The sequence below is a fragment of the Leptodactylus fuscus genome, chromosome 1 (genome assembly GCF_031893055.1).
Source record: "Leptodactylus fuscus isolate aLepFus1 chromosome 1, aLepFus1.hap2, whole genome shotgun sequence".
In the NCBI taxonomy this organism is placed as follows: Eukaryota; Metazoa; Chordata; class Amphibia; order Anura; family Leptodactylidae; genus Leptodactylus; species Leptodactylus fuscus.
Genome location: NC_134265.1, coordinates 47,288,588 through 47,314,738, shown reverse-complemented (window position 1 = coordinate 47,314,738; position 26,151 = coordinate 47,288,588). Strand labels below are relative to the sequence as shown.

General features: G+C 42.1%; 1 protein-coding gene across 1 annotated transcript in view; it reads right to left on the bottom strand.

Moving 5' to 3' along the window:
- The window catches only part of CWC27 (CWC27 spliceosome associated cyclophilin), a 160,331-nt gene that overhangs the window by 20,191 nt on the left and 113,989 nt on the right, over positions 1-26,151 (bottom strand). Inside the window, exons 12-13 of the mRNA XM_075269884.1 lie at positions 25,780-25,889; positions 24,839-24,945 (exon numbers count right to left, since the gene is read on the bottom strand). Of these exons, the coding sequence (XP_075125985.1) occupies positions 24,839-24,945; positions 25,780-25,889 (217 nt within the window). The remainder of the gene's footprint in view (positions 1-24,838; positions 24,946-25,779; positions 25,890-26,151) is intronic.

Sequence of the window (26,151 nt, the reverse complement as noted above, 5' to 3'; positions counted from 1 at the left end):
AAGCTTTACAGATATGTATAACATGACATATGTTAAAGGACATGAAAAGATATAAGAAATGCCAGTCGTAATAAATTTCCTCCAATGTATACAATGCTTATGCCACGAAGAAACCAGTATCCATCATACTATATAGAATACTACGTACACAATATACTATGGAAACACAGAAACATTCTGTTTCCTGCATTAGACAATATACTAGCTATTATATTAATAAGATGACATAATAAAGTCCAAGAAAACTTCTTTAAGATTACAGAGTCCATATTTGGCTCTGATCTTTAGATCGACAGCATGCCAAGGAGTTGCTTAGTAAGGAATGACTGACGTTCGTGTATATTTTTTTTAAATTTTGCATACACATTAATGCAATGTATATTGTATGCAGAAAACAGTGTTTAATAGGCTTCAGTATTTTTCCCTAACCCAAGGAAAATAACTAGCTAGTCTATTGGGCAACAGTTTCCATACACTTTAGATATAAGAGTGAAAAGTAAAGCCATATGTTCCAGGATTAACAGTCTGCAATAAATGCATCTCTTTTTCAGACAAGCTTTTTGCCTATTACAAATCACAGAAAGCACATAAAACTCTAAGCTGCATTTTCCTAATTCAATTACATGCTTACAATTTTCAGGTCCTTTCACAAACGTCAAATGACAGGAGCGAGCAGCCATCGCCTGTCTAAGGGGAAGGCTCAGTCCTGCACAGTATTTCTTTCATGGCTAGAACTAGACCAAGATTTCTTGGAAATTTTGGAAAAATTATTAGTTTATTATTTATATTCCTTTTTCATCTCTTATCATATTTCCCTTTGGATCTGAACTCAGATTCACAAGTAACATCCGTAATATTACAGCGACGTGGGTTGTGATAGCTATATAGTATGTGCGTGGATTACAGGGCGCTATATAGCTTATATTATTTATTGTATTGTATCATAGTGTCACTATTGTATTGTGTTATAGCGTGATAATATTGTATTATGTAACAGTTTGTCTTTGTGTTGTGTTAATTGTCATTATAGAATTAGGTTACAGATTGTCAATATTTTATTGTGTTTGTCATTATTCTATTGTGTTACAGTTTGTCTTTGTATTGTGTTATAGTTAGTCATTATTGTATTGTGTTATAGTTCTTTATTATTGTATTGTGTTATATTTTGTCATTATTGTATTGTGTTATACAGTAGTTGGTCATTATTGTATTGTGTTATACAGTAGTTGGTTATTATTGTATTGTGTTATAGTTCTTCATTATTGTATTGTGTTATAGTTGGTCATTATTGTATTGTGTTATAGTTGGTTATTATTGTATTGTGTTATAGTTGGTCATTATTGTATTGTGTTATAGTTGGTCATTATTGTATTGTGTTATAGTTGGTTATTATTGTATTGTGTTATAGTTGGTTATTATTGTATTGTGTTATATTTTGTCATTATGGTATTGTGTTATAGTTCTTCATTATTGTATTGTGTTATAGTTTGTCAGTTGGGATTTATTTCACTCTTGCTCTATGTACACTGCCATGCTACCAGTCTGTAACTAAATGGCCAAGGCTCCATTAAAATTACATATAATGTTTAAAGGAGAGGTCTCCTAAAGACAACCCCTGGCATGATGCCTGTTAGGGAATATAGACATCACAGAGGAGGGTCTCTCCCCCGCTGTGGACACTTCTATGAGAATTGTTTTGCCTCCCATATTAGTAGGACCGAGGTTTCCTAGTATTACTAGAATGGCCATTCATTTTGAAGGCCACCACGTAAGACTATATGTTCCCAATTATATCCACTTTGAACCCTATACCTAGCTGGCTGCAATTTTCTGGTGGGTGTGTTGACCAAAACAATGCTGGGGTGCCTGTGGCTACATCTTGGAAGGAGCCATTGTTGAGGAGACCACCCCTTTAACTCTTTAAAAAATAAAAAAAATGCTTCTAAAAATATTTCCATACAATGCACCAGTTATTGGCCATTCCATAGTCTAACCAAGGGATTATTCAGATAGGTGTGACTCACATCCATGTCCACTCAGTCACTATACTCGAACATCACGTGGGATCATTGTAGTAAATGGGCTATATACACTTCCACCGCCCCCCCAAACAGACATCGTGAAAAGTTGAAACTCCCCCTCCAAAAGACTTCCAAAGTCAAATTGAGCAATCAGCTGAGTTAAGAAAGGGTTAAATTCATGTTCAGGACGCAAAGAGAGGTGCAGGACCATGGAGAAAAGTGTTATATTAAAGGGGTAAGGTGACTGTAAGAATACAGGAGTATTACTAGTGCTGCTGGCTGACTGATGGGGGAACCCTCGAGCTGACCACAGACTAACCATGTACTAGAGGGGTGTGCAGGTGCGGGAGCAGCTATTATTTATGGGCTACCTGCTTTGGCTTAAATGTTGGGGCCTAATCTGGGTCCGCACCCATCTGCTACTGTGGAGGTCTGCAAAAGAAAAATAATGCTAAGGGAAAAACAAGGTATTATGTAAGTAACTGGAGATCTATTATTCACGATGGATGCTAGAAGTCCTCCAAGGTGGAGAAGATTGCTCTAGAAAGGTCCAGAGTATCTTCTTTCTATTGCCTGTATATCCTCTAATAAGGTAAGCAATAAAAGGTGATCGACTATCACAAAAATGGAGACAATTGAACAAAAAGTCTAAATGTTCTATAGTAATTGTGTCTAACACTATAGAGAGTCCATGTAGTACCGCCATCCTGGCGCTCCACTATATACTAGCTCCGCTACAGAGCAAATAAATAAGAACAAGCGTACACATGGCAGAGGATGAGCAGTTCCCGGCACCTTTGCTACAATGCAAAATCTCATTTAGAAATATAGTGTTCAAAGATGCCCTCTAGTGGCCAGCGAATTCTGATTTTAATAAAATAAAATAATTGAGAAATTCTGAGCTTATATTAGGATATTATCAATTGTCATCAGTTTTAAAGAATAAAAACTAAGATTACAAAGGATTATGACTGGAAGATATATTACTCTCATGCCTGCAAACCATTGGCAGGAGCTAAACTATAGGGGGTACAAATACAAAAACTAAAGCAGCAGTACGGTGTGTACACAGCACCATGACATATACAGAGAGCTGAAAATGCATTGCTGCTATTTGTTACATACACATAAAAATGGATTACTATTAGTTGTGATCTATACATATACATTTATTACTAATATCTATACATATAATTTACTATTATCTATGTATATAAATTTGAGGTTCTTGGTACACATGATTGATTAAGCTTGTAAAAGCCCATCTGTAAGAACAAGACGACCTCATTCAGATGGGAGCCCACACTAATACATACCTCTCCTGGACTAAGAATAGGTCTACAGTGTGAATACCAGGCAAGTAGGATCCAGAGCTATGCGCCACTTCAGTTAAAATAGCCTTGGCATATAGGAGTCTGAAGCAGAACTAAGGTGTCTTCTATTCTGGATGCTAGACTACCTGACAAACCGCCCTTAGTATGTGAGAGCCCATGACGGCGTGTCTGACACTGTGATCTGTAGTACGGGGGCACCACAAGGTACAGTTCTTGCCCCATTTCTCTTCACACTTTACACTGCAGACTTTAGGCACAACTCATCCAGCTGTTACTTACAGAAGTACTCCGATGACTCTGCTATAGTAGGCCTTATCACTGATGGTGACGATAGCGAATACAGAGACTTAAACCGGGATTTTGTTGAATGGTGCCAGCAGAACCATCTCAGGATTAATGCTGGGAAGACCAAGGAGATGGTGGTGGACTTTAGTAAACGGAGAGGTGCTCCGACCCCGGTGGAGATCCAGGGGACATGCATTGAGATAGTCAGGACCTATAAGTATCTGGGTGTGCTCCTCAATAATAAACTAGACTGGGCTGATCACCTGGAGGCGCTGCACAGAAAGGGCCACAGCAGGCTCTACCTACTCAGGAGGCTGAGGGCCTTCGGAGTCCAGGGGACACTTCTTAGGGCCTTCTTCAACTCTGTGGTTGTTTCAGCCATCTTTTTCAGTGTAGCCTGCTGGGGGAGCAGTATATCAACCAGGGACAGAAATAGACTTGACAGGCTGATCAGAAGGGCCAGCTCTGTCCTGGGGAGCCCCTTGGACCCAGTACAGGTGGTGGGTGACAGAAGGATACTGTCTGTGGTGACCTCCATGCAGGAGAACAAATCCCACCCCATGTATGGGACCCTGATGGGACTTAGCAGTACTGTAAGTGACCACCTGCTTCACCCCAAGTGTGAGAAGGAGCGCTATCGCAGGTCCTTCCTTCCAACCGCGACCAGGCTGTATAATCTACATCAGACCAAGCGAAGATCACGCCGCACAGAGAACTAATGATTATGACGATGACCATGAAGTCTTCCTTCTTTCTCTTCCGTTTTTCCTTAGCTGGACTCCTAGTATATCTTCTCTTCTCAGCATATGCGTGCCTACTAGAGATGAGCGAGTACTGTTCGGATCAGTCGATCCGAACAGCACGCTCCATAGAAATGAATGCATGCACCTGGTACTTCCGCTTTGACGGCGGCCGGCCGCTTAACCCCCCGCGTGCCGGCTACGTCCATTCATTTCTGTGCGAGCTTGTGTGCGGCTCAGCATCATGCGTCATTACAAGAGTGTGTTCCTGTGATTGGGCACACCCACGATGATGCAGTTAGAGGGGGAGGAGCCTGGGGGCTTTATTAACCCCTAAACTATACCAGTTGAAACGCGTCAGCCAAATATTTAGGACGGTTATATGTGCTGTTAGTTCACCAATGTGGCTCATTCTTCTTTTATTTAGTGGTTGTCAGAATTAGTGATGGGGGCACCAATCTTGCCCTCCAGTTAGCGGTAGTCAGAGTTTGTTACCAATACTACCTGAGCTATTGGGTGCGTGTGTGTATGTGTTTGTCCCAACATATTGGGCTCAACACTAATTTGGTGAATTTGAGAATACCCTGGTTTGGTGGGGACTTAGAAAATCCCCACTAGTGAAGGGTATTGTCAGGTATTGTCAGACAATACCCTAGATTAATGGGAATTGTTTTCACTATAATAGGGCTATGGGGTTCTAATATACCATTAGCCTAAGTGATCTATACCCGCGATCTTTTGCACCACGCTTTATCTCTCATAACCACTTTTTACCCTCATATTTATATATACATTTGGCTAAGTATATTCTTTCTGAATCTTTCATTAAATACCAAATAAAAGTTATATTTTAAAGTACGCTATACCTTCATGTTCTTTGGTTACGCCCACTAGGTACATATACCCTATACATTCATTGTTTTGGTTTGGTTTTAATGCTCTAATGGTGCCGCATGATCCTGCAGTAATATGGCCTTTTGGTTGATTAGAACTTCGGCTAAGGTGACATTCAAGAAATAGCATCTTGGACTTCTTGGCTATGAACACCCAAAAACAAGGTTAAAGCGGAAAAGGGCCTATAATGGAAGACAGCAAAGTGGCCATATACCTCTAGTGTCCCCCACAATGGACAATGGGACAAACATTTTCCTTGTGTACAAGCTGAAGTTGGAAAATCGTCATGAAAATGAATTATCATCATCATAATTTTTCTATATATGTGCACAAAGGGGTGCTTTACTTATATCACACAGAAATGTCCTCTGCCGTGCTGACCAGAGGATGGTGGTATTATGGGATTTCACCACTAAAGTCGGCTCCTATCCTGTAAAGTGATCCCCTCCTGAGATGTATTAAGATAAATGGTTCATCAGCTTCACATTGTTATTGCATCCTGTGAATGAGCAGTGGGGTCACATAATTCACAGCTACACATTGTAAAAGAGTCAGCATTGCCCTGTCCTGGTCAGGAGTACTTGTCTGTATGGGACCATTTATGTCAATCAAACCTCCCATGTGCTTCAGAGGATATTCCCGTTCTACAAGACAGTAAAGGAAATCTGCAAGCAGTATTAACCCCTTCAAACTGCCAATAGTGCCATATAGGGAACTGGGAATGCAATGGAAACATACCTGGGGTGATGATCATGCCGGATACATGACTAAGAAATTTATATTTTAATATCCTTAGCAATGGTCATCAATATGAGATGAGAGCAGTAGGGATATGACACCAGACCCCCCCCCCTTTCATTAGCTAATACCTGCAAAGTGTACTGAGCCAGAAGCAGCCAGCTCCATAAACTGTGTAGCTAAGCACCCAACCTGTATGACTGACCATCATCCACATCTACACGTATCTAAAATGTTAGGAATATGATATAAAGTATAACAAGTTTCCCACGATAGAAACAATTATTCTTCAGCTGAGCTCTGTGATATATATGGTTATATGATAGAGGAGAGGAGATGAGCTATGTAATATATATAGGGTTATATGATAGAGGAGAGAAGCTGAGCTCTGTGATCTATAGGGTTATATGATAGAGGAGAGAAGCTGAGCTCTGTGATATATAGGGTTATATGATAGAGGAGAGAAGCTGAGCTCTGTGATCTATAGGGTTATATGATAGAGGAGAGAAGCTGAGCTCTGTGATACATAGGGTTATATGATAGAGGAGAGAAGCTGAGCTCTGTGATATATGCTAGAGGAGAGAATCTGAGCTCTGTGATATATAGGGTTATATGATAGAGGAGAGAAGCTGAGCTCTGTGATATATAGGGTTATATGCTAGAGGAGAGAAGCTGAGCTCTGTGATATATAGGGTTATATGATAGAGGAGAGAAGCTGAGCTCTGTGATATATAGGTTATATGATAGAGGAGAGAAGCTGAGCTCTGTGATATATAGGGTTATATGATAGAGGAGAGAAGCTGAGCTCTGTGATATATAGGGTTATATGATAGAGGAGAGAAGCTGAGCTCTGTGATATATAGGGTTATAGGATGGAGGAGAGAAGCTGAGCTCTGTGATATATAGGGTTATACGATAGTGAGAAGCTGAGCTCTGTGATATATAGGGTTATACGATAGTGAGAAGCTGAGCTCTGTGATATATAGGGTTATATGATAGAGGAGAGAAGCTGAGCTCTGTGATATATAGGGTTATATGATAGAGGAGAGAAGCTGAGCTCTGTGATATATAGGCGTCCATCATATAAACCTATATATCACAGAGCTCAGCTCCTCACAGTCCATCATATAAACCCACGTACCAGTACACTCAGCTACTCTCCCTCCATCTTATCCATCTCTCAGATAAGGCAACACAAATGACTCCAGATTGAAAACATGTTTCATAAGCATTTCGACCGGGCAGAATAACTTCTCAGAAAGCAGAGGCCAGGCTGTAGACGTCTACATGATTTTTCCTTATATGAAGCAGAATCGACCAGGTTATATAATTTATACTGACGTTAATGCTGATCTGAGAAGTATATCATGTTATACCAAGGAGGAAGAAACCGCTACAATCTGACACTAAGAACAGTGAACATGGAAGCATTAGGTCCGGGCTACAGAAGGTAAAGCTGTGGAACATAAGAGCTTTCCAGCCTAGACAAGCCAGTATATGTTTTATACATAACGCTCTATCTGGAATGTCTGCCCATTTTTTTTCCCTTTTACCAAAACATATGTCTAGAATTAAGTGTAATTGAAAAGGACTCCGACTCTTTAGCAATCAAGAAGTATGCTGTGGTTGGTCATTTTTGTCAGGTATGATATTTTTTACGGAGGTTTGTTTAATCAATCTGTGTTTATCGCTTTAGAAGAGACGTAATATGGAATGTACATTATATGTGTCTAGGACGCAGTGTTGGGTTTCATACGAAAAAGAATCAATCAAGATTCAATGTGTCAGGAGTGGAAGACGGGGCTTAGAAACCCAAAAGCCCTGTATCAAATGCAGTGTAAGTACATTAACTACGAGGACGGTCGCGGGATATGGATAAGCACAGCCGCCATGGAGGGGTAGCTGGAAAGAGAAAATTTACTATGCGAAAAGGAAAGGATTACAACACGGAGTGGAATTTAAGACTACTAAGTGATTTTATTAGGAAATGGCCCTTTGAGACAATAAATCACAACCGACCCACTTTACAATGGCTGATAATTGCCAAACAAACACCGCGCCATAAAATGTCTCTGGCCTAATGCAGACTCCAAATAGGAAAAATTCAGAAGGGAATTGGTGGCATTGTTTCTAGGGCAGAATATCTCTCTCTCTATATATAATGTCTATATATATATATATATATATATATGTATATATATATATATATATATATATATATATATATATGAAGGTTGTATAGCTCTGACATGTGAAGTAGCCCTAAACATAATAGTTATATGCTTACGGCATTGTACAAAGGTTTTAGGCAGATGGGTACAAAAATACTGGGAGCGGGGGCAACACGGTGGCTCAGTGGTTAGCACTGCAACCTTACAGCACTGGAGTCCTGGGTTCGAATCCCAACAGGAACAACATCTGCAAGGAGTTTGTATGTTCTTCCTGTGTTTGCGTGAATTTCCTCCCATACTACAAAGACATACTGATGGGGGGGAAAAAATGTACATTGTGATTCCTATATGGGGCTCACAATCTACATTAAAAAAAAACAAAACTGGGAGCTGTTCACATGGCTGCAATTGTCCTAGCTAAAAATTCAGTTTCAGGAATTTGTAGCTGAATTTTCCACTTGTCCAAATTCCGTGTCAAATTCCGCATCTGCCAAGCGGTATTTTATTCCTCCCATTCACTTCAATGGGAGTCTGGCTGCAGATAGACTATGACTCCTAGGGCTAGGTCACACTGGGGCAAAGACGCTGATTTTGACAGTGGATTTCGCTTCAAAATCCGCCCCTTTACAATAGTGGTCTATGTAGACTGCTAGCTTTTTTTTCCTGCTAGCAGACATGACCTTTCTTCAGGCGTTTTCCGCCTGAAGAAAGCAATAGAAGTGAATGGAAGGCGAAAAACACACTTTTTTTCCCAAAGCTTTTTTTTCAGCCTATTCACTTTACGGGAGGGGAAAACAGTCTGGCTTTTTTTTAAGCTGTTATTACAAAAAAAAAGCACCAAAAAAAGCTCCTAAAAGCGCGGCAAGGTCTTAAATTAGGAAGCTTTTTTTTCAGGACCAAAATAAGCCACATGTAATTTACGTGTGAACTAGCCCTAAGGTATGTTCACACGGTGGAAAATAAAGAGGAATTCCTCTTCATTTTCCGTGGAGTCTAGCTGTGACAGGATGCCAATGTGATGCATCAGCTTTCTGTCGCAGCATCCCGCTACGGATTAGGCCCGGATGAATGGGCCTAATCAATAGGGAGTCTTCAGCCACAGACACCACAGCTGAATTGGTCACAGAATCCGCGGCAAGATCGAGCAGGACGCTTCTTTTTTCCGTGTCCAGCTGAAATCTCTGCCTCCCATTGAAAACGGGAGGCGGATTACGGGAGGAATCTGCTCTGGATTTGGGGTGAAATGTGCCCAAAATCTATGGAAAATTCCTCCATGAGAAACAAGCTAGGGAAAAAAATCAGCATCTGACTACCAATGAAATCAATGGAGGCTGGCTCCAGGCTGAATGTGGAGCCGATCACTTTCAAAATGGAAGTGTTACGCCAGGTTTACACCTGTTTTGGTGTTTCCAGTCTTCTGGTGCATGGCTGGATCGTAAGAACTGAAAAACAGTCACTCAAATGACAGAGAGCAATGGATCCTGAGGAACCCCATTGACTTAAGAAATAACCTTCTTAACAAACATCACCAGATGAAAAAGTCTGTTGGAGCATGTTCTGGATCACTCCAAACAGAGACTCAAATGAAGAAAAGAGAAATGTAAATTGCATCAATATTTGGTGGAACCTTTGCCCTTTGAAGGACATGATGATATGGCTGCCATAGAGCCCGGATCTCAATATTATCCAGTCTGCCTGGGATGACATGAAGAGACAGAAGGATTGGAACAAGACTATATCCACAGAAGATCTGGGCTTAGTTCTCCAAGATGGTGGGAACAACCTCCCTGCCGAGTTCCTCGTAGCGAGAAGAATTGATGGAGGTCACACCAAATATTGATGGGATTTAGATTTCTCTTTGCTTCGCTTTATTTTCTTAATAGACCAAAATAAATTAACGCTTCTATTTCTGAAAGTATTTTGACTTTGCAGCATTTTTTTGTACACTTTTGCACAGTATTGTATATATGTGAGGCATTGCGGGGTACACCATTTCCCATCTTTAAACAAGCGCATACAATTCCCATTCACCAGAAATAGGGACAGTGGTATAGAGAATTTATTGTGAGTGTTTATGCATAAAAATAAATCTGTATAAACCACCAGTGTGTCTAAATAGCGCCATACAGGGCCCAGATAAACAGTGCAGGCAGAATATAAAGAGCAGCACTGTGCAGGGAACAGATAGCTAGTCAGATCATTGTACAGCAGGCGTCCACTGATGTGGCATTAGACCATCACGTAAAATATCCTGTGTGTGGCATCTCTACGTGGAATATTTATGTATGTGTGGTCTTATATTGAATATTGTAAAAATACTGGAAACTAGATTGCGTAAAAACCCATTAAGAACATAGGCCCAGGTTTCTAAAATAATTGGATTTAATAATTTACACTGGGAGTTCTATTCCTAGAATTATGCTAAAGAAGTCTATGTTATAAATAGCCTTCTTAAAGGGGAAGCCATATGTCAGTGATGACAGACAGCCGCAGAGGATGTACTAAATGTACTGGTAACGCTATGAAGACTCTACAACTCTCAAAGACAAGATTAAGGTCCCATTCAATGGAACCTCCAATGATTAAAACAGCTTTGTGGCAATGTAAGTTCCTGTTTCTTCAGACAGACTTCAGTAACAGATGCTTTTCTAGTCGACTGTCATAACTTCCCTTTGTGTTACAGGATCAATGACTCCCTCACATACTGGAATCCACTTACAAAGAAAAATGGCATCCTGCTAATCTGCTTAGTAGCCTCATCCCTCTTCGAGGAAAAGGAAAATGAAAGAAGTCAAAAAGAAATGGTGCAAGAGACAGCATGCAAAAAGCTAGGGTCACACTAGCATCACCTCTTTGCTGTTCAGGTCCAAGAGAGGATCAGAACAATGGAGCGATGGGTCGGTAAAATAGGGGTAACAACAGAGCCTGGCGGATCTCATTGGCTATAATGGGGTCCGTGTTTTAAAACAAAAAAAGGTGGGAAAAAAAGCACTTTTTCCGCTACCGATTTTCAGTGGACACTGCAATAGATTCTCTAACAGAGGTATCTGAAGAAGATCCAAAAAAGTTAGAAATTAGCCAAAAGTTAAACAAAGTCTTTAAAGAACCAACCAGAGGGACATTTAGATTTATAGGACAATGAACTAAGGGGGCAATAGCACCTAACATATTTCCTTAAGCAAACTGCCACATCCTTTTTGAAGGCAATAAACAATAAGGTTAGTTTTCGTAAGGAGGCAAATACATACCCAATTGTAAACTTGGGCAGGTGTCAAATGTTCTTTCTCCATTGGGATCCAAGGTAAAAGGGGGCATATGTTTTATGACACCTGCAATGATTAGAATGATTTTCCAAATGGATCTGCCAAATGTGTGTCCCTTTTAGGTGCAATGGCCTAGCAATATCTTCAACGTACATGGTCATGTGAATAAAGCCTCCGAGGTCCTTCACAAAATATAACACACTGCAACACTATTTTGGAGCTTCACTTTAATCGTTCAATGAGTTTCGGAGGTCTTCTTGGCTTTAGCACAGAGAGGGATGACTTTTTGTAATGCACTTCTCAATGTCATGGTGGCCCCTGGGCAGTGATCTTAGGGACAGACACCTTCGGGACATGCATAGAGCAAGAGTATGGAAGTGATGCTTATATCAACATATACAGAAGGTCTATAGTCCATATGTAGTGACAGGTGTGTGAATACGCACGTACCCACCTCCATCTAGTAACTGTCCCAGAAGCTTGGCTTTGGAACAGAGCTCTCCATGCTGAAACTAATTACCCCGTTCACGTATTGTAACATATCCTATCCTACTAATGGTAAATAAAGTACCATGATACTAGATCATCAAGCTGGGCTCCGCAGGTGGCCTTAAACCGTAGACATCCGCAAAATCTGTTGATACCATTTTGATGCTGTCTGCCAGATGCTTTCAGCCCTTTCCTAAGTGTTTTACCTGAAACAACCTCAACGCCTGACTAGATACTCTCCATATTTCAGGACGAAGCTTGATTTCCTTCAGATCTACGTGCCCACATAAATAACAGATGAGTCTCCATAAACCCCTATTTATTTCCTGAAATGCTTATGGTAATCCTGCAGAATCCAGAATTAAGAGCACAATGTAGTAATTGGTATATCCCTATGGACGACCTATATCTTACTTCTCCTTGTTCTCGGTAATAACATACTTTAATTATGCTTAATTATATTCCGTACCTGTCAGCCTTAGGTCACCACTCCTAATTTCCTACAACCCAAGGCAGAAACCCATTTACATCGAGCGGGCTCTGATCCAGTGAATAAAATCATCATTAGTAATAATGAATATTAAACTTAGATCAGGTTTCCCATGCGATGGCGGGGTAGCCTCATGTGCCCCTGGTATGTGGTTATCTGTCTCTTAGCAGCTGGAAATATTAATCGGACCAGGAATGTATTAATGCAATGGTACAAGGGGGCATAAACACTAGAGTAAGATCACAAAAAGGCCATGCAACATTAACAGCTATTTGTCACATACATGCTTGGTTGGGCCGAGTGTTGTTGTCGAAGAGAATAAGCTTCTGGAAGCAACTTCTCCACCCTCGACTACTTATCTCCACTGAAATTCAACAAACTGGATTGCTAATAACTAGAGATGAGCGAGTAGTATTCGATCGAGTAGGTATTCGAACGAATAATACGGTATTCTAAATACTCGTACTCGATCGAATACTCGATCGCTATTCGCAGTAAAGATTCGATTCAGAACCAGCGTTGATTTGCCGAAAGCTATACAATCGTATTTGATAGTTGGGAGAGCTGACAGCTTTCAGTTATGCCGGAGCTGACTTTTTCTCATAGGAATGCATTGTCCAATGTTGATTGGCCAAATGCTATAGAGCAGGCATGTCAAACATGCGGCCCTTTACAGGCATATCTGCGGCCCGCACAAAAGTCTCCAACTTTGTCTCTAAAGTTTAGAGACAAAGTTTGAGACTTTTGTGCGGGCCGCAGATATACAAAACTCACGCTGCTACTCGCTGTGTAGACGCGATGTGATGACGTCACATCACGTCTACAACTGTTAGCGCGCGCGAGAGAGAGAGAGAGAGAGAGAGAGTGGCGGGGGAGCGAGGACTCGGAGTCGTCGGAGAAGGTAAGTTTAATGTGTGTACACATAGAGGTGGAACGTGAAACTGGGGGCAGATGAAGGAGGGGATGGCATGACACTGGGGGCAGAGATGGAGAGGGCATGAATCTGGGGACAGAGATGGGGGGGCATGAATCTGGGGGCAGAGATGGAGGGACATGAATCTGCGGGCAGAGATGGGGGGACATGAATCTTGGGGCAGAGATGGAGGGGACATGAATCTGGGGGCAGAGATGGAGGGGGGACATGAAACTGGGGGCAGATGAAGGAGGGGACGGCATGACACTGGGGGCAGAGATGGAGGGGACATGAATCTGGGGGCAGAGATGGAGGGACATGAATCTGGGGGCAGAGATGGAGGGACATGAATCTGGGGGTAGAGATGGGGGACATGAATCTGGGGGCAGAGATGGAGGGGACATGAATCTGGGGGCAGAGATGGAGGGACATGAATCTGGGGGCAGAGATGGAGGGACATGAATCTGGGGGCAGAGATGGAGGGGGGACATGAATCTGGGGGCAGAGATGGAGGGACATGAATCTGGGGGCAGAGATGGAGGGGGGACATGAATCTGGGGGCAGAGATGGAGGGGACATGAATATGGGGGAAGAGATGGGGGGACATGAATCTGGGGGCAGAGATGGGGGGGATATGAATCTAGGGGGCAGAGATGGGGGGATATGAATCTGGGGGGCAGAGATGGGGGGATATGAATCTGGGGGCAGAGACGGAGGGGACATGAAACTGGGGCAGAGATGGAGGGGGACATGAAACTGGGGGCAGATGAAGGGTGTATATGTAAACAGATAATTTTCTTTTATGAAACTAACAAAATCTTCTCAGAGAACAAGGCTGACTGATCACCACTTATCATCTTTGATCAAAGTAGGCACTGCGTTGTCTTTTCAGCCTGATATACCAACAATTGTTAGCACAAAGAGGTGTCAAGCCTCAGAACAAAACACTAAAAAAGACTGAAAAAAATTATAGCAAATAAATGTTTAGTTTTTAATTGCTGTATTTTTGTTAAATATATTAGTTGCTGTTGCGCACTGCAAATATATGTTGCTGTTACATATTACTACTTCATATCTTGTTTTCATGAATGCTGTTAAAATACGTGTGACATTAGCTGCTGTGTGCGGCCCTCGCAACAACCTCTTGTTACTCATGTGACCCTCGGGGTACCCTGAGTTTGACATGCCTGCTATACAGTGTACAGCATTCGGCCAATCAACACTGGTTCTGCCGGAGGCTCGTCTGTGAGGAGGCGGAGTCTAAGATCGGACCAGGATCCGCCTCCTCACAGACGAGCCTCCGGCAGAACCAGCGTTGATTGGCCGAATGCTGTACACTGGTCAATCAACGTTGGTCAATGCATTCCTATGACAAAAAGTCAGCTCCCGCATAACCGAAAGCTGCCAGCTCTCCCGACTAGCAAGGACGAGCCTGTTGCAGAACCAGCGTTGATTTGCCGAATGCTATACAGTGTATAGCATTCGAGCCAATCAATGCTGGTTCTGCAGGACGAGTAAGGGCCGGTTCACATTAGCTCATACTCATATGAATGTGACCACCACCTACTTTTGACGTCAACGTTAAATAACCAATGGCAGAAGGCATGTGTCATCAGCCATCTGGGTGCAGTCATCATTGTGGAAGGCACGATGGATCAACACAAGTATGCATCTATCCTTGCGGACCATGTTCACCCCTACATGCGAAATGTTTTTCCTTAGGATGATGGCATCTACCAGCAGGACAATGCGACGTGCCATAAAGCTTGCAGTGTATGTGCGTGGTTCGAGGAGCACCAGGATGAGTTTACTGTACTCCCTTGGCCAGCAAGTTCCCCGGACTTGAACCCAATCGAGAATCTGTGTGACCACCTCGATCGGGTTGTTCGCGTCATGGATGCTCAACCGTGTAACCTAGCTCAGCTGGCCACGGCACTGGAGTTGGCATGGCTCGACATCCCAGTGACATCATCCCCTCTCTTCCTGAACGTCTCACAGCGGTCCGCTCTACCAAAGATGGTTATTCTGGATTTTGACAGGTGGTCACATTAATGTGATTGGACTGTGAATAATAAGGTATTGCTACAACTATTACACATAACACACGGTTGTTACATAGTGCTGTGATCACACATTTGTATGGTATATGCATATACAGTATATCTTCAGTATACATGATTTAATTTGAGTAGACTACAGCCTATGGAATTCTCCAAGTTATAAGAAGTGAGACAGGATGTCTGTGTCTGACAGCTAACTCTGCGGATGCTGAGCTGCAGACAGGTACATGTTATCACCCCTGCCAAGGCTGCCACAAAATTCCACAATATCTGGCAGTCGTCTATGGATTCCTCAGCCGTTGCAATGGAGAACACTTCTGCTTGGTATCTCCTTTTCAGATCTGCTAATAACACTTCCTTAAATGCCATGTTAGGCAGCACAATCTGGTAATGATTATCAACAATGTTTACAGAGGAATTGGGTTTCTAAATGTTTTGCATAAAGAAACATTTCGAGAGCTGCGAAAAAAAGGATCAAAATGTCTGGCGAGACCAATGCCAATGGAAAGGCTTGACCAAAAATGGAAACATGACGGGCTGGTCAACCCGAGTGAAATATTACCAATTGTCTATAGACCGACGACTAGAATGTTATCTCTGGCCATGGACGATGCCACGGAGGGGCCTAGACAGAAAGGAATGAAGAACATACTAAATACACGATATGTGCCAAAGAATCTACACGGTAGTGCTAGGGTCTGTTAACACTACGTTTGCTGTGTATATTTTGCATACATGGACAAGAAAGTGAACTGCATGGTAATATACACACACACGCTCATATATATATATATATATATATATATATATATATATATATATATATATACACACTCACCGGCCACTTTATTAGGTACACCTGTCCAAGTGCTCGTTAACACTTAATTTCTAATCAGCCAATCACATGGCGGCAACTCAGTGCATTTAGGCATGTAGACATGGTCAAGACAATCTCCTGCAGTTCAAACCGAGCATCAGTATGGGGGGGAAGAAAGGTGATTTGAGTGCCTTTGAACGTGGCATGGTTGTTGGTGCCAGAAGGGCTGGTCTGAGTATTTCAGAAACTGCTGATCTACTGGGATTTTCACGCACAACCATCTCTAGGGTTTACAGAGAATGGTCCGAAAAAGAAAAAACATCCAGTGAGCGGCAGTTCTGTGGGCGGAAATGCGTTGTTGATGCCAGAGGTCAGAGGAGAATGGCCAGACTGGTTCGAGCTGATAGAAAGGCAACAGTGACTCAAATAGCCACCCGTTACAACCAAGGTAGCCAGAAGAGCATCTCTGAACGCCGCACAGTACGTCGAACTTTGAGGCAGATGGGCTACAGCAGCAGAAGACCACACCGGGTGCCACTCCTTTCAGCTAAGAACAGGAAACTGAGGCTACAATTTGCACAAGCTCATAGAAATTGGACAATTGAAGATTGGAAAAACGTTGCCTGGTCTGATGAGTCTCGATTTCTGCTGCGACATTCGGATGGTAGGGTCAGAATTTGGCGTCAACAACATGAAAGCATGGATCCATCCTGCCTTGTATCAACGGTTCAGGCTGGTGGTGGTGGTGTCATGGTGTGGGGAATATTTTCTTGGCACTCTTTGGGCCCCTTGGTACCAATTGAGCATCGTTGCAACGCCAAAGCCTACCTGAGTATTGTTGCTGACCATGTCCATCCCTTTATGACCACAATGTACCCAACATCTGATGGCTACTTTCAGCAGGATAATGCGCCATGTCATAAAGCTGGAATCATCTCAGACTGGTTTCTTGAACATGACAATGAGTTCACTGTACTCCAATGGCCTCCACAGTCACCAGATCTCAATCCAATAGAGCATCTTTGGGATGTGGTGGAACGGGAGATTCGCATCATGGATGTGCAGCCGACAAATCTGCGGAAACTGTGTGGTGCCATCATGTCAATATGGACCAAAATCTCTGAGGAATGCTTCCAGCACCTTGTTGTATCTATGCCACGAAGAATTGAGGCAGTTCTGAAGGCAAAAGGGGGTCCAACCCGTTACTAGCATGGTGTACCTAATAAAGTGGCCGGTGAGTGTGTATATATATATATATATATATATATATATATATATATATATATATATATATATATTTATATATATATATATATATATATATATATATATATATATATATATATATACACATACATATATATATATATATATACACACACATAAATACACTTTGTTTAATCTTGGAAGCCTATGGGGACGTATACCACCATGTTTGATGCTTCAGTTATAGGCATATATCAAAATTCTGATGAATAATCTTACAGAGTGTGAATGCACCACTAAAGCCTGGCACAATGTTGTTTTGTTTTTTTATAAATGGATATGGCATGTTAAAAAAAAAAAAAAAAAAAAAAAAGAAGAAGAGAAAAAGCTCACCGATCACCTACAGGTTCCCTTCTGACACTTTCTGGGTCCCTGCTGGTCTCTATTAGGTCCCTCTTAAGATTAACAACCACAACGTCAGCCAAATCACAATCTGAGACCGGCTAAACAACCCCTTTAACCCCGTCGTCTCCTGCAAACAGATAAACTCCCAAGTACTATGGCTCAGCCTGAAGGGAAACTCCAGTGTATAAGGTCCTTGTTTTTGCTAGCGGAGTGCATATAATTTTGCATTTGACTGGCATCAATTTTTGAAGGGACTAAAATGCAAAAAAATGCAATAATTGTGGACTCTCAAGAATTAGGTGAGCGCAGATACCCTTTCTCTCTACAGTCGGTTTGAAGCTGGTCATTCAATGATGTTATCTTGTCGCCTAAGCTTTTCTTTTGCGGTGGTGGTTATCCAACATACATTATTTGTTGTCACATGACCTGTCAGCACAACCATAATGATGTAGGAGCAGATGGAAAGATCAAAAGAAACCTTCTTACCATTGATACTGATCACAGTTCTCTATAGGCATAGAGACAAGAATGGAGTGGTTAAAATAAAATTGCCCCTGCAGTTGCATGAATCCAGTAGGTGGCGCTGCCTCAGTTCTGGGAGTGTTCACTGTGATGGACTGGCAGGTGAAACTCACTAGACCACACAGGGTCAGGGGATAATCGTACACATCAGGGAGAGTGTGTGCCTACATAGGCGTACGGAGATTTACAAGTCATTCCTGCTCTGCTAGGGATTCTGGGTAAAAAAATATGCAAATCTATTCTCCAGGATGCAATTAGGAGAACAGGGCCTCTGTATGCTGCCCTCTAGGGACAGCCTCCTTAACATCATGCATGACTCAGTTAAAAAGCCTACTGACATGATGCGGAGTTTATTGCCAAATTAGTATTTCTATTCCAAAAGGAACAGATTCCCAGCTATGGACAGCGCTGTTTCGGCCTATTGGGCCATCCGCGTTCTTATCGTGGTATGTATTATCCTTTAGGATCTGACTTCATTTACTTCACTGTTTTCCAGCATCCACAGTATTTTTTACACTTGTCCTTATGCAGAGCTAACTATATTAACTCCCAAAAGAAAGCTGTCACTTTGACTTCACTTCATACAAACACTCACTTATGTTGATTTCTCTGCTAAAGGCTATTATTTATCACCATAGTTTTTTGCTGGATTACATTTTTGTTACATAGTTACACATTTTTTCAACTACCACGTATGTTCTTTGACAGGTAGCATTGGTCCCCTTATATGTATATGTTTATGTCTCTGCACCGTGTTGTATCAATGTTTTTTAATATTTTCAAATAAATCATTTTTTTTTATGTATGATGATTCCATTGTCCATGTTACATTAGGGAGAGTGTGTGCCTACATAGGCGTACGGAGACCACACAGGTAATACATCCTCCGCCTCCACATTTTTGGGTGTAGCATAGTTAAAGTAGAAACTAACAATGCCTCTCCTAGATCTAACCCTAATCCCCCTAGTTTGACATGGACACGTGGGTTGGTCTCTAGATTAGCAGGAGGTAACGTGGAGACCAGCGCTAAGGCAGCGACACCATCTATGACACACGAGAGAGCACCTTATTTTATCCACTCCATTCTAGCATCTTTTTTTTATTGTAATGTCCTCATACATTGGGTGTCCTTGAGTACATGACCGGTATATCAGGTGCCCTTATGTACATGACCGGTATATAAGGTGCCCTTGAGTACATGACAGGTATATAAGGTGCCCTTATGTACATGACCGGTATATCAGGTGCCCTTATGTACATGACCGGTATATCAGGTGCCCTTATGTACATGACCGGTATATCAGGTGCCCTTGAGTACATGACCGGTATATAAGGTGCCCTTATGTACATGACCGGTATATCAGGTGCCCTTATGTACATGACCGGTATATCAGGTGCCCTTGTGTACATGACCGGTATATTAGGTGCCCTTATGTACATGACCGGTATATCAGGTGCCCTTATGTACATGACCGGTATATCAGGTGCCCTTGAGTAAATGACCGGTATATAAGGTGCCCTTGTGTACATGACCGGTATATCAGGTGCCCTTGAGTACATGACCGGTATATCAGGTGCCCTTATGTACATGACTGGTATATCAGGTGCCCCTGAGTACATGACCGGTATATCAGGTGCCCTTATGTACATGACCGGTATATCAGGTGCCCTTATATACATGACCGGTATATCAGGTGCCCTTATGTACATGACCGGTATATCAGGTGCCCTTGAGTACATGACCGGTATATCAGGTGCCCCTGAGTACATGACCGGTATATCAGGTGCCCTTATGTACATGACTGGTATATCCGGTGCCCCTGAGTACATGACCGGTATATCAGGTGCCCCTGAGTACATGACTGGTATATCAGGTGCCCCTGAGTACATGACTGGTATATCAGGTGCCCCTGAGTACATGACTGGTATATCAGGTGCCCCTGAGTACATGACTGGTATATCAGGTGCCCCTGAGTACATGACCGGTATATCAGGTGCCCCTGAGTACATGACCGGTATATCAGGTGCCCTTGAAATTAGTCATGGGAGCATTGCTGTGACAGCACACGCCTATGGGTAACTCTATGAGAGAGCAGGTGGTCCCCTTAAAAGCATGTGGATGTCCGGGGCCACACGGTGGCTCAGTGGTTAGCACTGCAGCCTTGCAGCGCTGGCGTCATGGTGCTCAAATCCCACCAAGGGCAAAAAGCCATCTGCAAGGAGTTTGTATGTTCTCCCCATGTTTGCATGGATTTCCATCCCATATTCCAAAAAAGACATACTGATAGGGAAAAATGTACACTGTAAGCTCTATGTAGGGCTCACGATAAAAAAAAAAAAAAAAGCATCTGGAAGTCCAAATGCGTCAAGGAGAAAAAAGATCTCTTGCAATAGGTTTGCTTTAGGAACTTGCAACTCCTATAATATAACAATGCAGGGACGTCTTTTCTTAGCAGGTCCTTCACAATTCCTCTGCAAATGTATGAAAGAACTGACAATTGCATGTTACTGCTCTTCATGTCAATGAGGTTTGTCTCTACACAATCCCATCAATGCTGGCAGTGTCAGACTATAGAAGGACACCTCACTGACAAGAAGAAACCGGAGGAACAAAAACGCGGATCATCACCACACCACATTTCTTGGGGTATATAAGTATTTACTAACCCTAAGGTGTCAGGAGAGGTGACGGGTCTTTAAAACTTGTACAATACTATGCAAATTAATAGTCATTTTAAGAGTATCCAAAGTTTTGGAAGCCGTGGTACAATTGTACAAAAATGCTTCATGGTCCAAAAGCTTCACACAAGGCAAGTCGCTGTGCTAAATACAACTACTATGGTCGGCATGGCCAACTAGCCATTATTCTTGGAGAACATCAAGTACCTCTACTGCATAATATCACAAACCCACCTCTGCGCGTTGCCTTGCTTTCGTCTGGCTCCTGAAACACTTTGTGACATTTTCAGCACCGGCTGCCAATAGCTAAAAGGTCATTTCGGACCCTTGCTTTTGGCAACATTATAATGCTAATTGTAACCCGACAATCAGAGGAAATTCTATTGAAATACAGAATACACAGTTCAGAAACGGTCTAACGGCATCCAGAATAACAACAACTGTGCAAACAGAGTGTTCTTGACGCCTGGTTCTGCGGCAAGGTCCAAGCAATGTTCTCGAATGCTACTAAAGAGGTGCGGATTCCAAGGTGGCTCTGGTTCCCGCATGCTCATTCAATTACCTTTACCTTTAATTATCGCCAATAAAGCGTGCTGAAATCTGACGTTCCCCCAGGCAGCATGCAACATAATAGAGTTCCAACACATTCCTTCATGACACCAGGGAAAATAAATATTCAACAGCTAGGCACACTTCCTATAATATGTTTTTCTATCTAATATGCAGCAATGTACCATAGCAAAGTAACCACGGAGGGTCCAAATAAATAATCAAACTGCTAGCGAGAGCAGACGTCCAAGGTCAATAGAGGTAGTCGACCAGAATATATACAGCACGGCAACTGTGCTCTGCTTTCTAATATATTAATAGGAAATGTTTATTCTGTGTGTCATGGTGCGCTTCCTCTGGCAGTCAGTCTAGGCAGAGATGACTGACACTGGATGAAGGAGACGACATGCCAGGAAAAAATACAGGAGGATATGGAGGGCTTGGAGGAATGCGGCACTGAAACAGAGGAAGGCGGTGGAATAAAGCGTGCCAGGGTAAAATAGATGAGAGGAAACCAGGCGGCAGGACGAATGGGGCAAAGAAAGAAATACTAATTCCAAGTCCGACCACACTATCACATGGCACTATAACAAATAAAATGGATAAAGTTTTATTAAGGCTGGCAGAGGACAACATTTAAAGGGGTTTTCAGGGACTTACATAGCTACCCCCCAAAAATTTTTTTAATAATTTCAGCCCCACTGCTCTGGCGGTCAATGCCGCGATGACATCACATACCTCTTTCATGTGATCATCGGCCTCCGCAATCAAATGCAATACATGAAAGCATGGCTGCTGAAGCCAGTGACAGGACGCCGTGGAATAACGTACATGACATCGAAACGAGACCAGAGGAGACTACTGAAGCAGCAGTGGAATTAGAGGGGGAATACAGGCTACTACTTTATTTTAGACTATTTCTTGTTCTTAGGGAAATTTCTTAAAATCTGGGACAAACCTTTTAAAGACCAGAAATTTAACACTTCTTAGGCCCTGTTCACATCACATCAGTAATGTATATTCAGCGTGAATGCTGGGAAAAGTGGGCTCCCAGTTATCTGACGGAGACCAAAAGTGTCCTTTTAGGCTTCTGTCGGGCAGATGTAGGTTGGTGTATTGCAATAAACATATGCTGTTTTATACAATGGTATACAGGAAAAACAAAAATATATACACATAGATGATTATATATATATATATATATATATATATATATATATATATATATATATATATATATATATAAATTATTTATATAGCGCCAACATATTCCGCAGCACTGTACAATTTGTAGGGATATATATATATATGTATATATATATATATATATATATTATATAAAATAGAAGAATTTGGAAAGCACATAAGGATAAGGCCCCTTTACAGTACAAGACGACTCCAATATTACAAATATGGTAAGTCCAGGCCCCGTTACAATTTTTTTTTTTTTTAAAGGGGCTCTATCATTGGGAAAAGTTATTTTTAACTAATCACATCCTTGCATAGGCTTTAGAAAGGCTATTCCATTCGTATGTATATCCTTTCGTATGTAAATTGCCTTAGTGGTTTTTTAATAAGTCCGTTTTTATTCATATGCTAATTAGACTGGTGCACGATGCATTGTGCACCCTCTTTGCTATTGTTTCCTATGGGTGTATACAGCACAGGCTGCTGCTGCTGACTTCCTGCTCGCACATTCACATAGGAGATAATAGCAGAGATGAGTGCTGCTGGGAACTTCCTGTGCTGGCTGGAAGCTCATTAGCATATGAATAAAAACGGACTTATTCAGAAACCACTGAGGCAATCTACATACTTAGGGCTAGTTCACACGTAGGCAAAGGGGCGGATTTTGACAGCAGATTTCGCTTCAAAATCTGCCCCTTTACAATGGTGGTCTATGTAGACCACCGGGCTTTTTTTTTTCCGCTAGCGGCGGGCTGCCGCTAGCGGAGAAAAGAAGGGACATGCCCTTTCTTCAGGCGGAAGCCGCGCGGCCCCCGGCAGCTCCCTCCTATGTCGGCTCATTCATTTGAGCCGACAGTGGAGGGGAAAGCCGTGACCGCGATGGTTGCGGCAGGTGGGTTTTGACAAGAGAGAGACGCGGCTCGCGGCTCTCTCGGTGTCAAAACCCGCGCGAGCAGTTCACGTGTGAACTGACCCTAAAGGTAGGTGTGGAATAGACTTTCTAAAGCCTATGCAAGGATGTGATTAGTTAAAAATGACTTTTTCCAATGATAGAGCCCCTTTAAATGTAGATTATCAGCCGCATATGGGGATCACAATGTACATTTTTCCCTATCAATATGTCTTTGGAGTATGGGAGGAAATCCACACAAACACGGGGAGAACATACAAACTCCTTGCAGATGTTGTCTCTGGCAGGATTGAATCCAGGACTCCAGCTCTGTAAGTCTGCAGTGCTAACCACTGAGCCACTGCGTTGCCCCGAGGCCCCATTACAAATTTTGCAATGGAGCCCAAGATCTACGAGTTGTGCCTTTAACCTATTTGTCCATGAACCATTTTTCCTATGGAAAGTCACAAGTGCAATTAGAAATATCTTACAGCCTTCTTATTTTATTCCACTGTCCTGAGTTGGTAGATAAGTGTGCCAACCATTGTCATTTCATATGCAGTGCTTTCTGCTTTACACTTACATATGGTTAGTGGTGAAGGGTGCCTCCTGCTGAAAAGAGTTCAAGTATCTAGAGGAGAGAGCTGCTGCAGATAGGTGCTACAGAATGGCGCCTACTCGGCTGCATGGCTGAGCTGCAATTACTAGCAATTCCCTGCTGTTTTGAGATAAGAGCAAAAAGTACAGAAGATCGGATCCCGGCAGTGCTGGTTTGGTAAAGCAGGTATAATCAGTTTTATTTTTTTAACACCATTTTGAGCTACCAATTTTATATGGCTAGAAAACCCCTTTAAGCTACAGTCAGACTCATTTGGGGGTATCTTATCTCCCCTAAGAACAAAGCGATTGCATGCAGAAATTCCACATCCTAATGCTCCCCACCCCCTCCCCCCGTCACTCTCTGTCAGGGAATAGTCATGAGGTCCCCGTACCAATATGTTTAATGGCAGGTTCAGATGACTTCTCTCTTATGTGTATGGAGTCCTTTAGTATTACAAACCAACTTTCGTAGGTTACAGAAGGAGATCAGGGGCCTTGGCTGGGAGTAGTTGACTGGGTTCTATACTTTGAGCTCTATAAAATGATGGAATTGAAAAGTTGTACAAATATCGGCTGATCCCTTACCATCCTTTATCGTCGTCCTCTTCGATCTCTGATACAGGATCCTCTTCTGGTGCATCGGTGATCGCCTGCGACAGTTTTGACTTGAAACGGTCCAAAAGAGACAATGTCTGAAAACGGGACAGACATAATGTCAATTGTATATAGTACATTGATTCTGTGAGGTCAGATGTAACACATATACTGTACTCAGGACCCCTTCTAACATTTGGTGGGTAACGGAGTTCTCAGACCATCTGCATTTAATGTGACCTGATGACACTTACTTCAGGGAATCCGTCTCTTCATCTACATCAAAGCCATTTCTGATGACGCAAGGCTGGCTAGCTCACAAAGACGGGAAACATCACTCTTCATAGCGTTGTCATATCGTGATTTTAATCTAACCCAAACCTCTTCTACAATTATATGGAAACTTTTAAAGGGCCGTTTAACTTAAGTACAGAAGTAAATTTGTAATAATCATAGACATGTATTTTCCATGTCATGACTTAAAGAGGTTGTCCAAGGTTATAACAAGAGACTGCAATTTTTTGTTAATCTTGCAACTCGAGCCGATGTACTTGAGCATCCCTTTACCTGCCAATGACATATCTCATAAGTCTCATAAGAGTGGCAAATCAGTAGCCAAGAACGTAAGAGGTACGTCTCTGCTACCAACAGCTCTTTCACAGGCTGTATATGACCTAGAATGGTGATTTTGGTGTCATATTAAAGCAACTGAAAAAAATAACCAGCAGTCAAAGAACGTATCCATTGAAAGTCACCATAAATGATCATATTTCTAAACAAAATCAGTATCCTACCACTCTCATACAACACAGTGTAGGTGCTTGTTTCCACCAATATTTCTGAAAAATTGGAAAATCATGTTTTACACCCAAATTGTCAAAATCCCATTCCAGACTGAGTTTTTAACAAGTTTACAAGCACATTTCTATCACCTGTTCTTCTCTGGAAGATCCTTTCTTTGTATTTTTCTTCCTGCAGTTGTTATACTTTTCTTTCTCCTTCATGTATTCTTCCAGCGCACTATTGGCAATTGTCTCTTCAGCTATAGGAAAAGAAAGTAGCAAAGGTCAAAGTTATGATCATGAGATATATACTTATTTTAATTTAAATCCAAAGTGAATGAACAAAATAGAAATTGAAATCCCATCAATATTTGGTGTGGCTTTTGCCCTTTGGAGGAGGAGTCCTGGAAGTGATGATCCGGCCCCCGCAGAGCCCTGATCTCAACATCATCCAGTCTGTTTGGGATTACATGAAGAGACAGAAGGATTGGAGTAAGCCTACATCCACAGAAGATCTGAGCT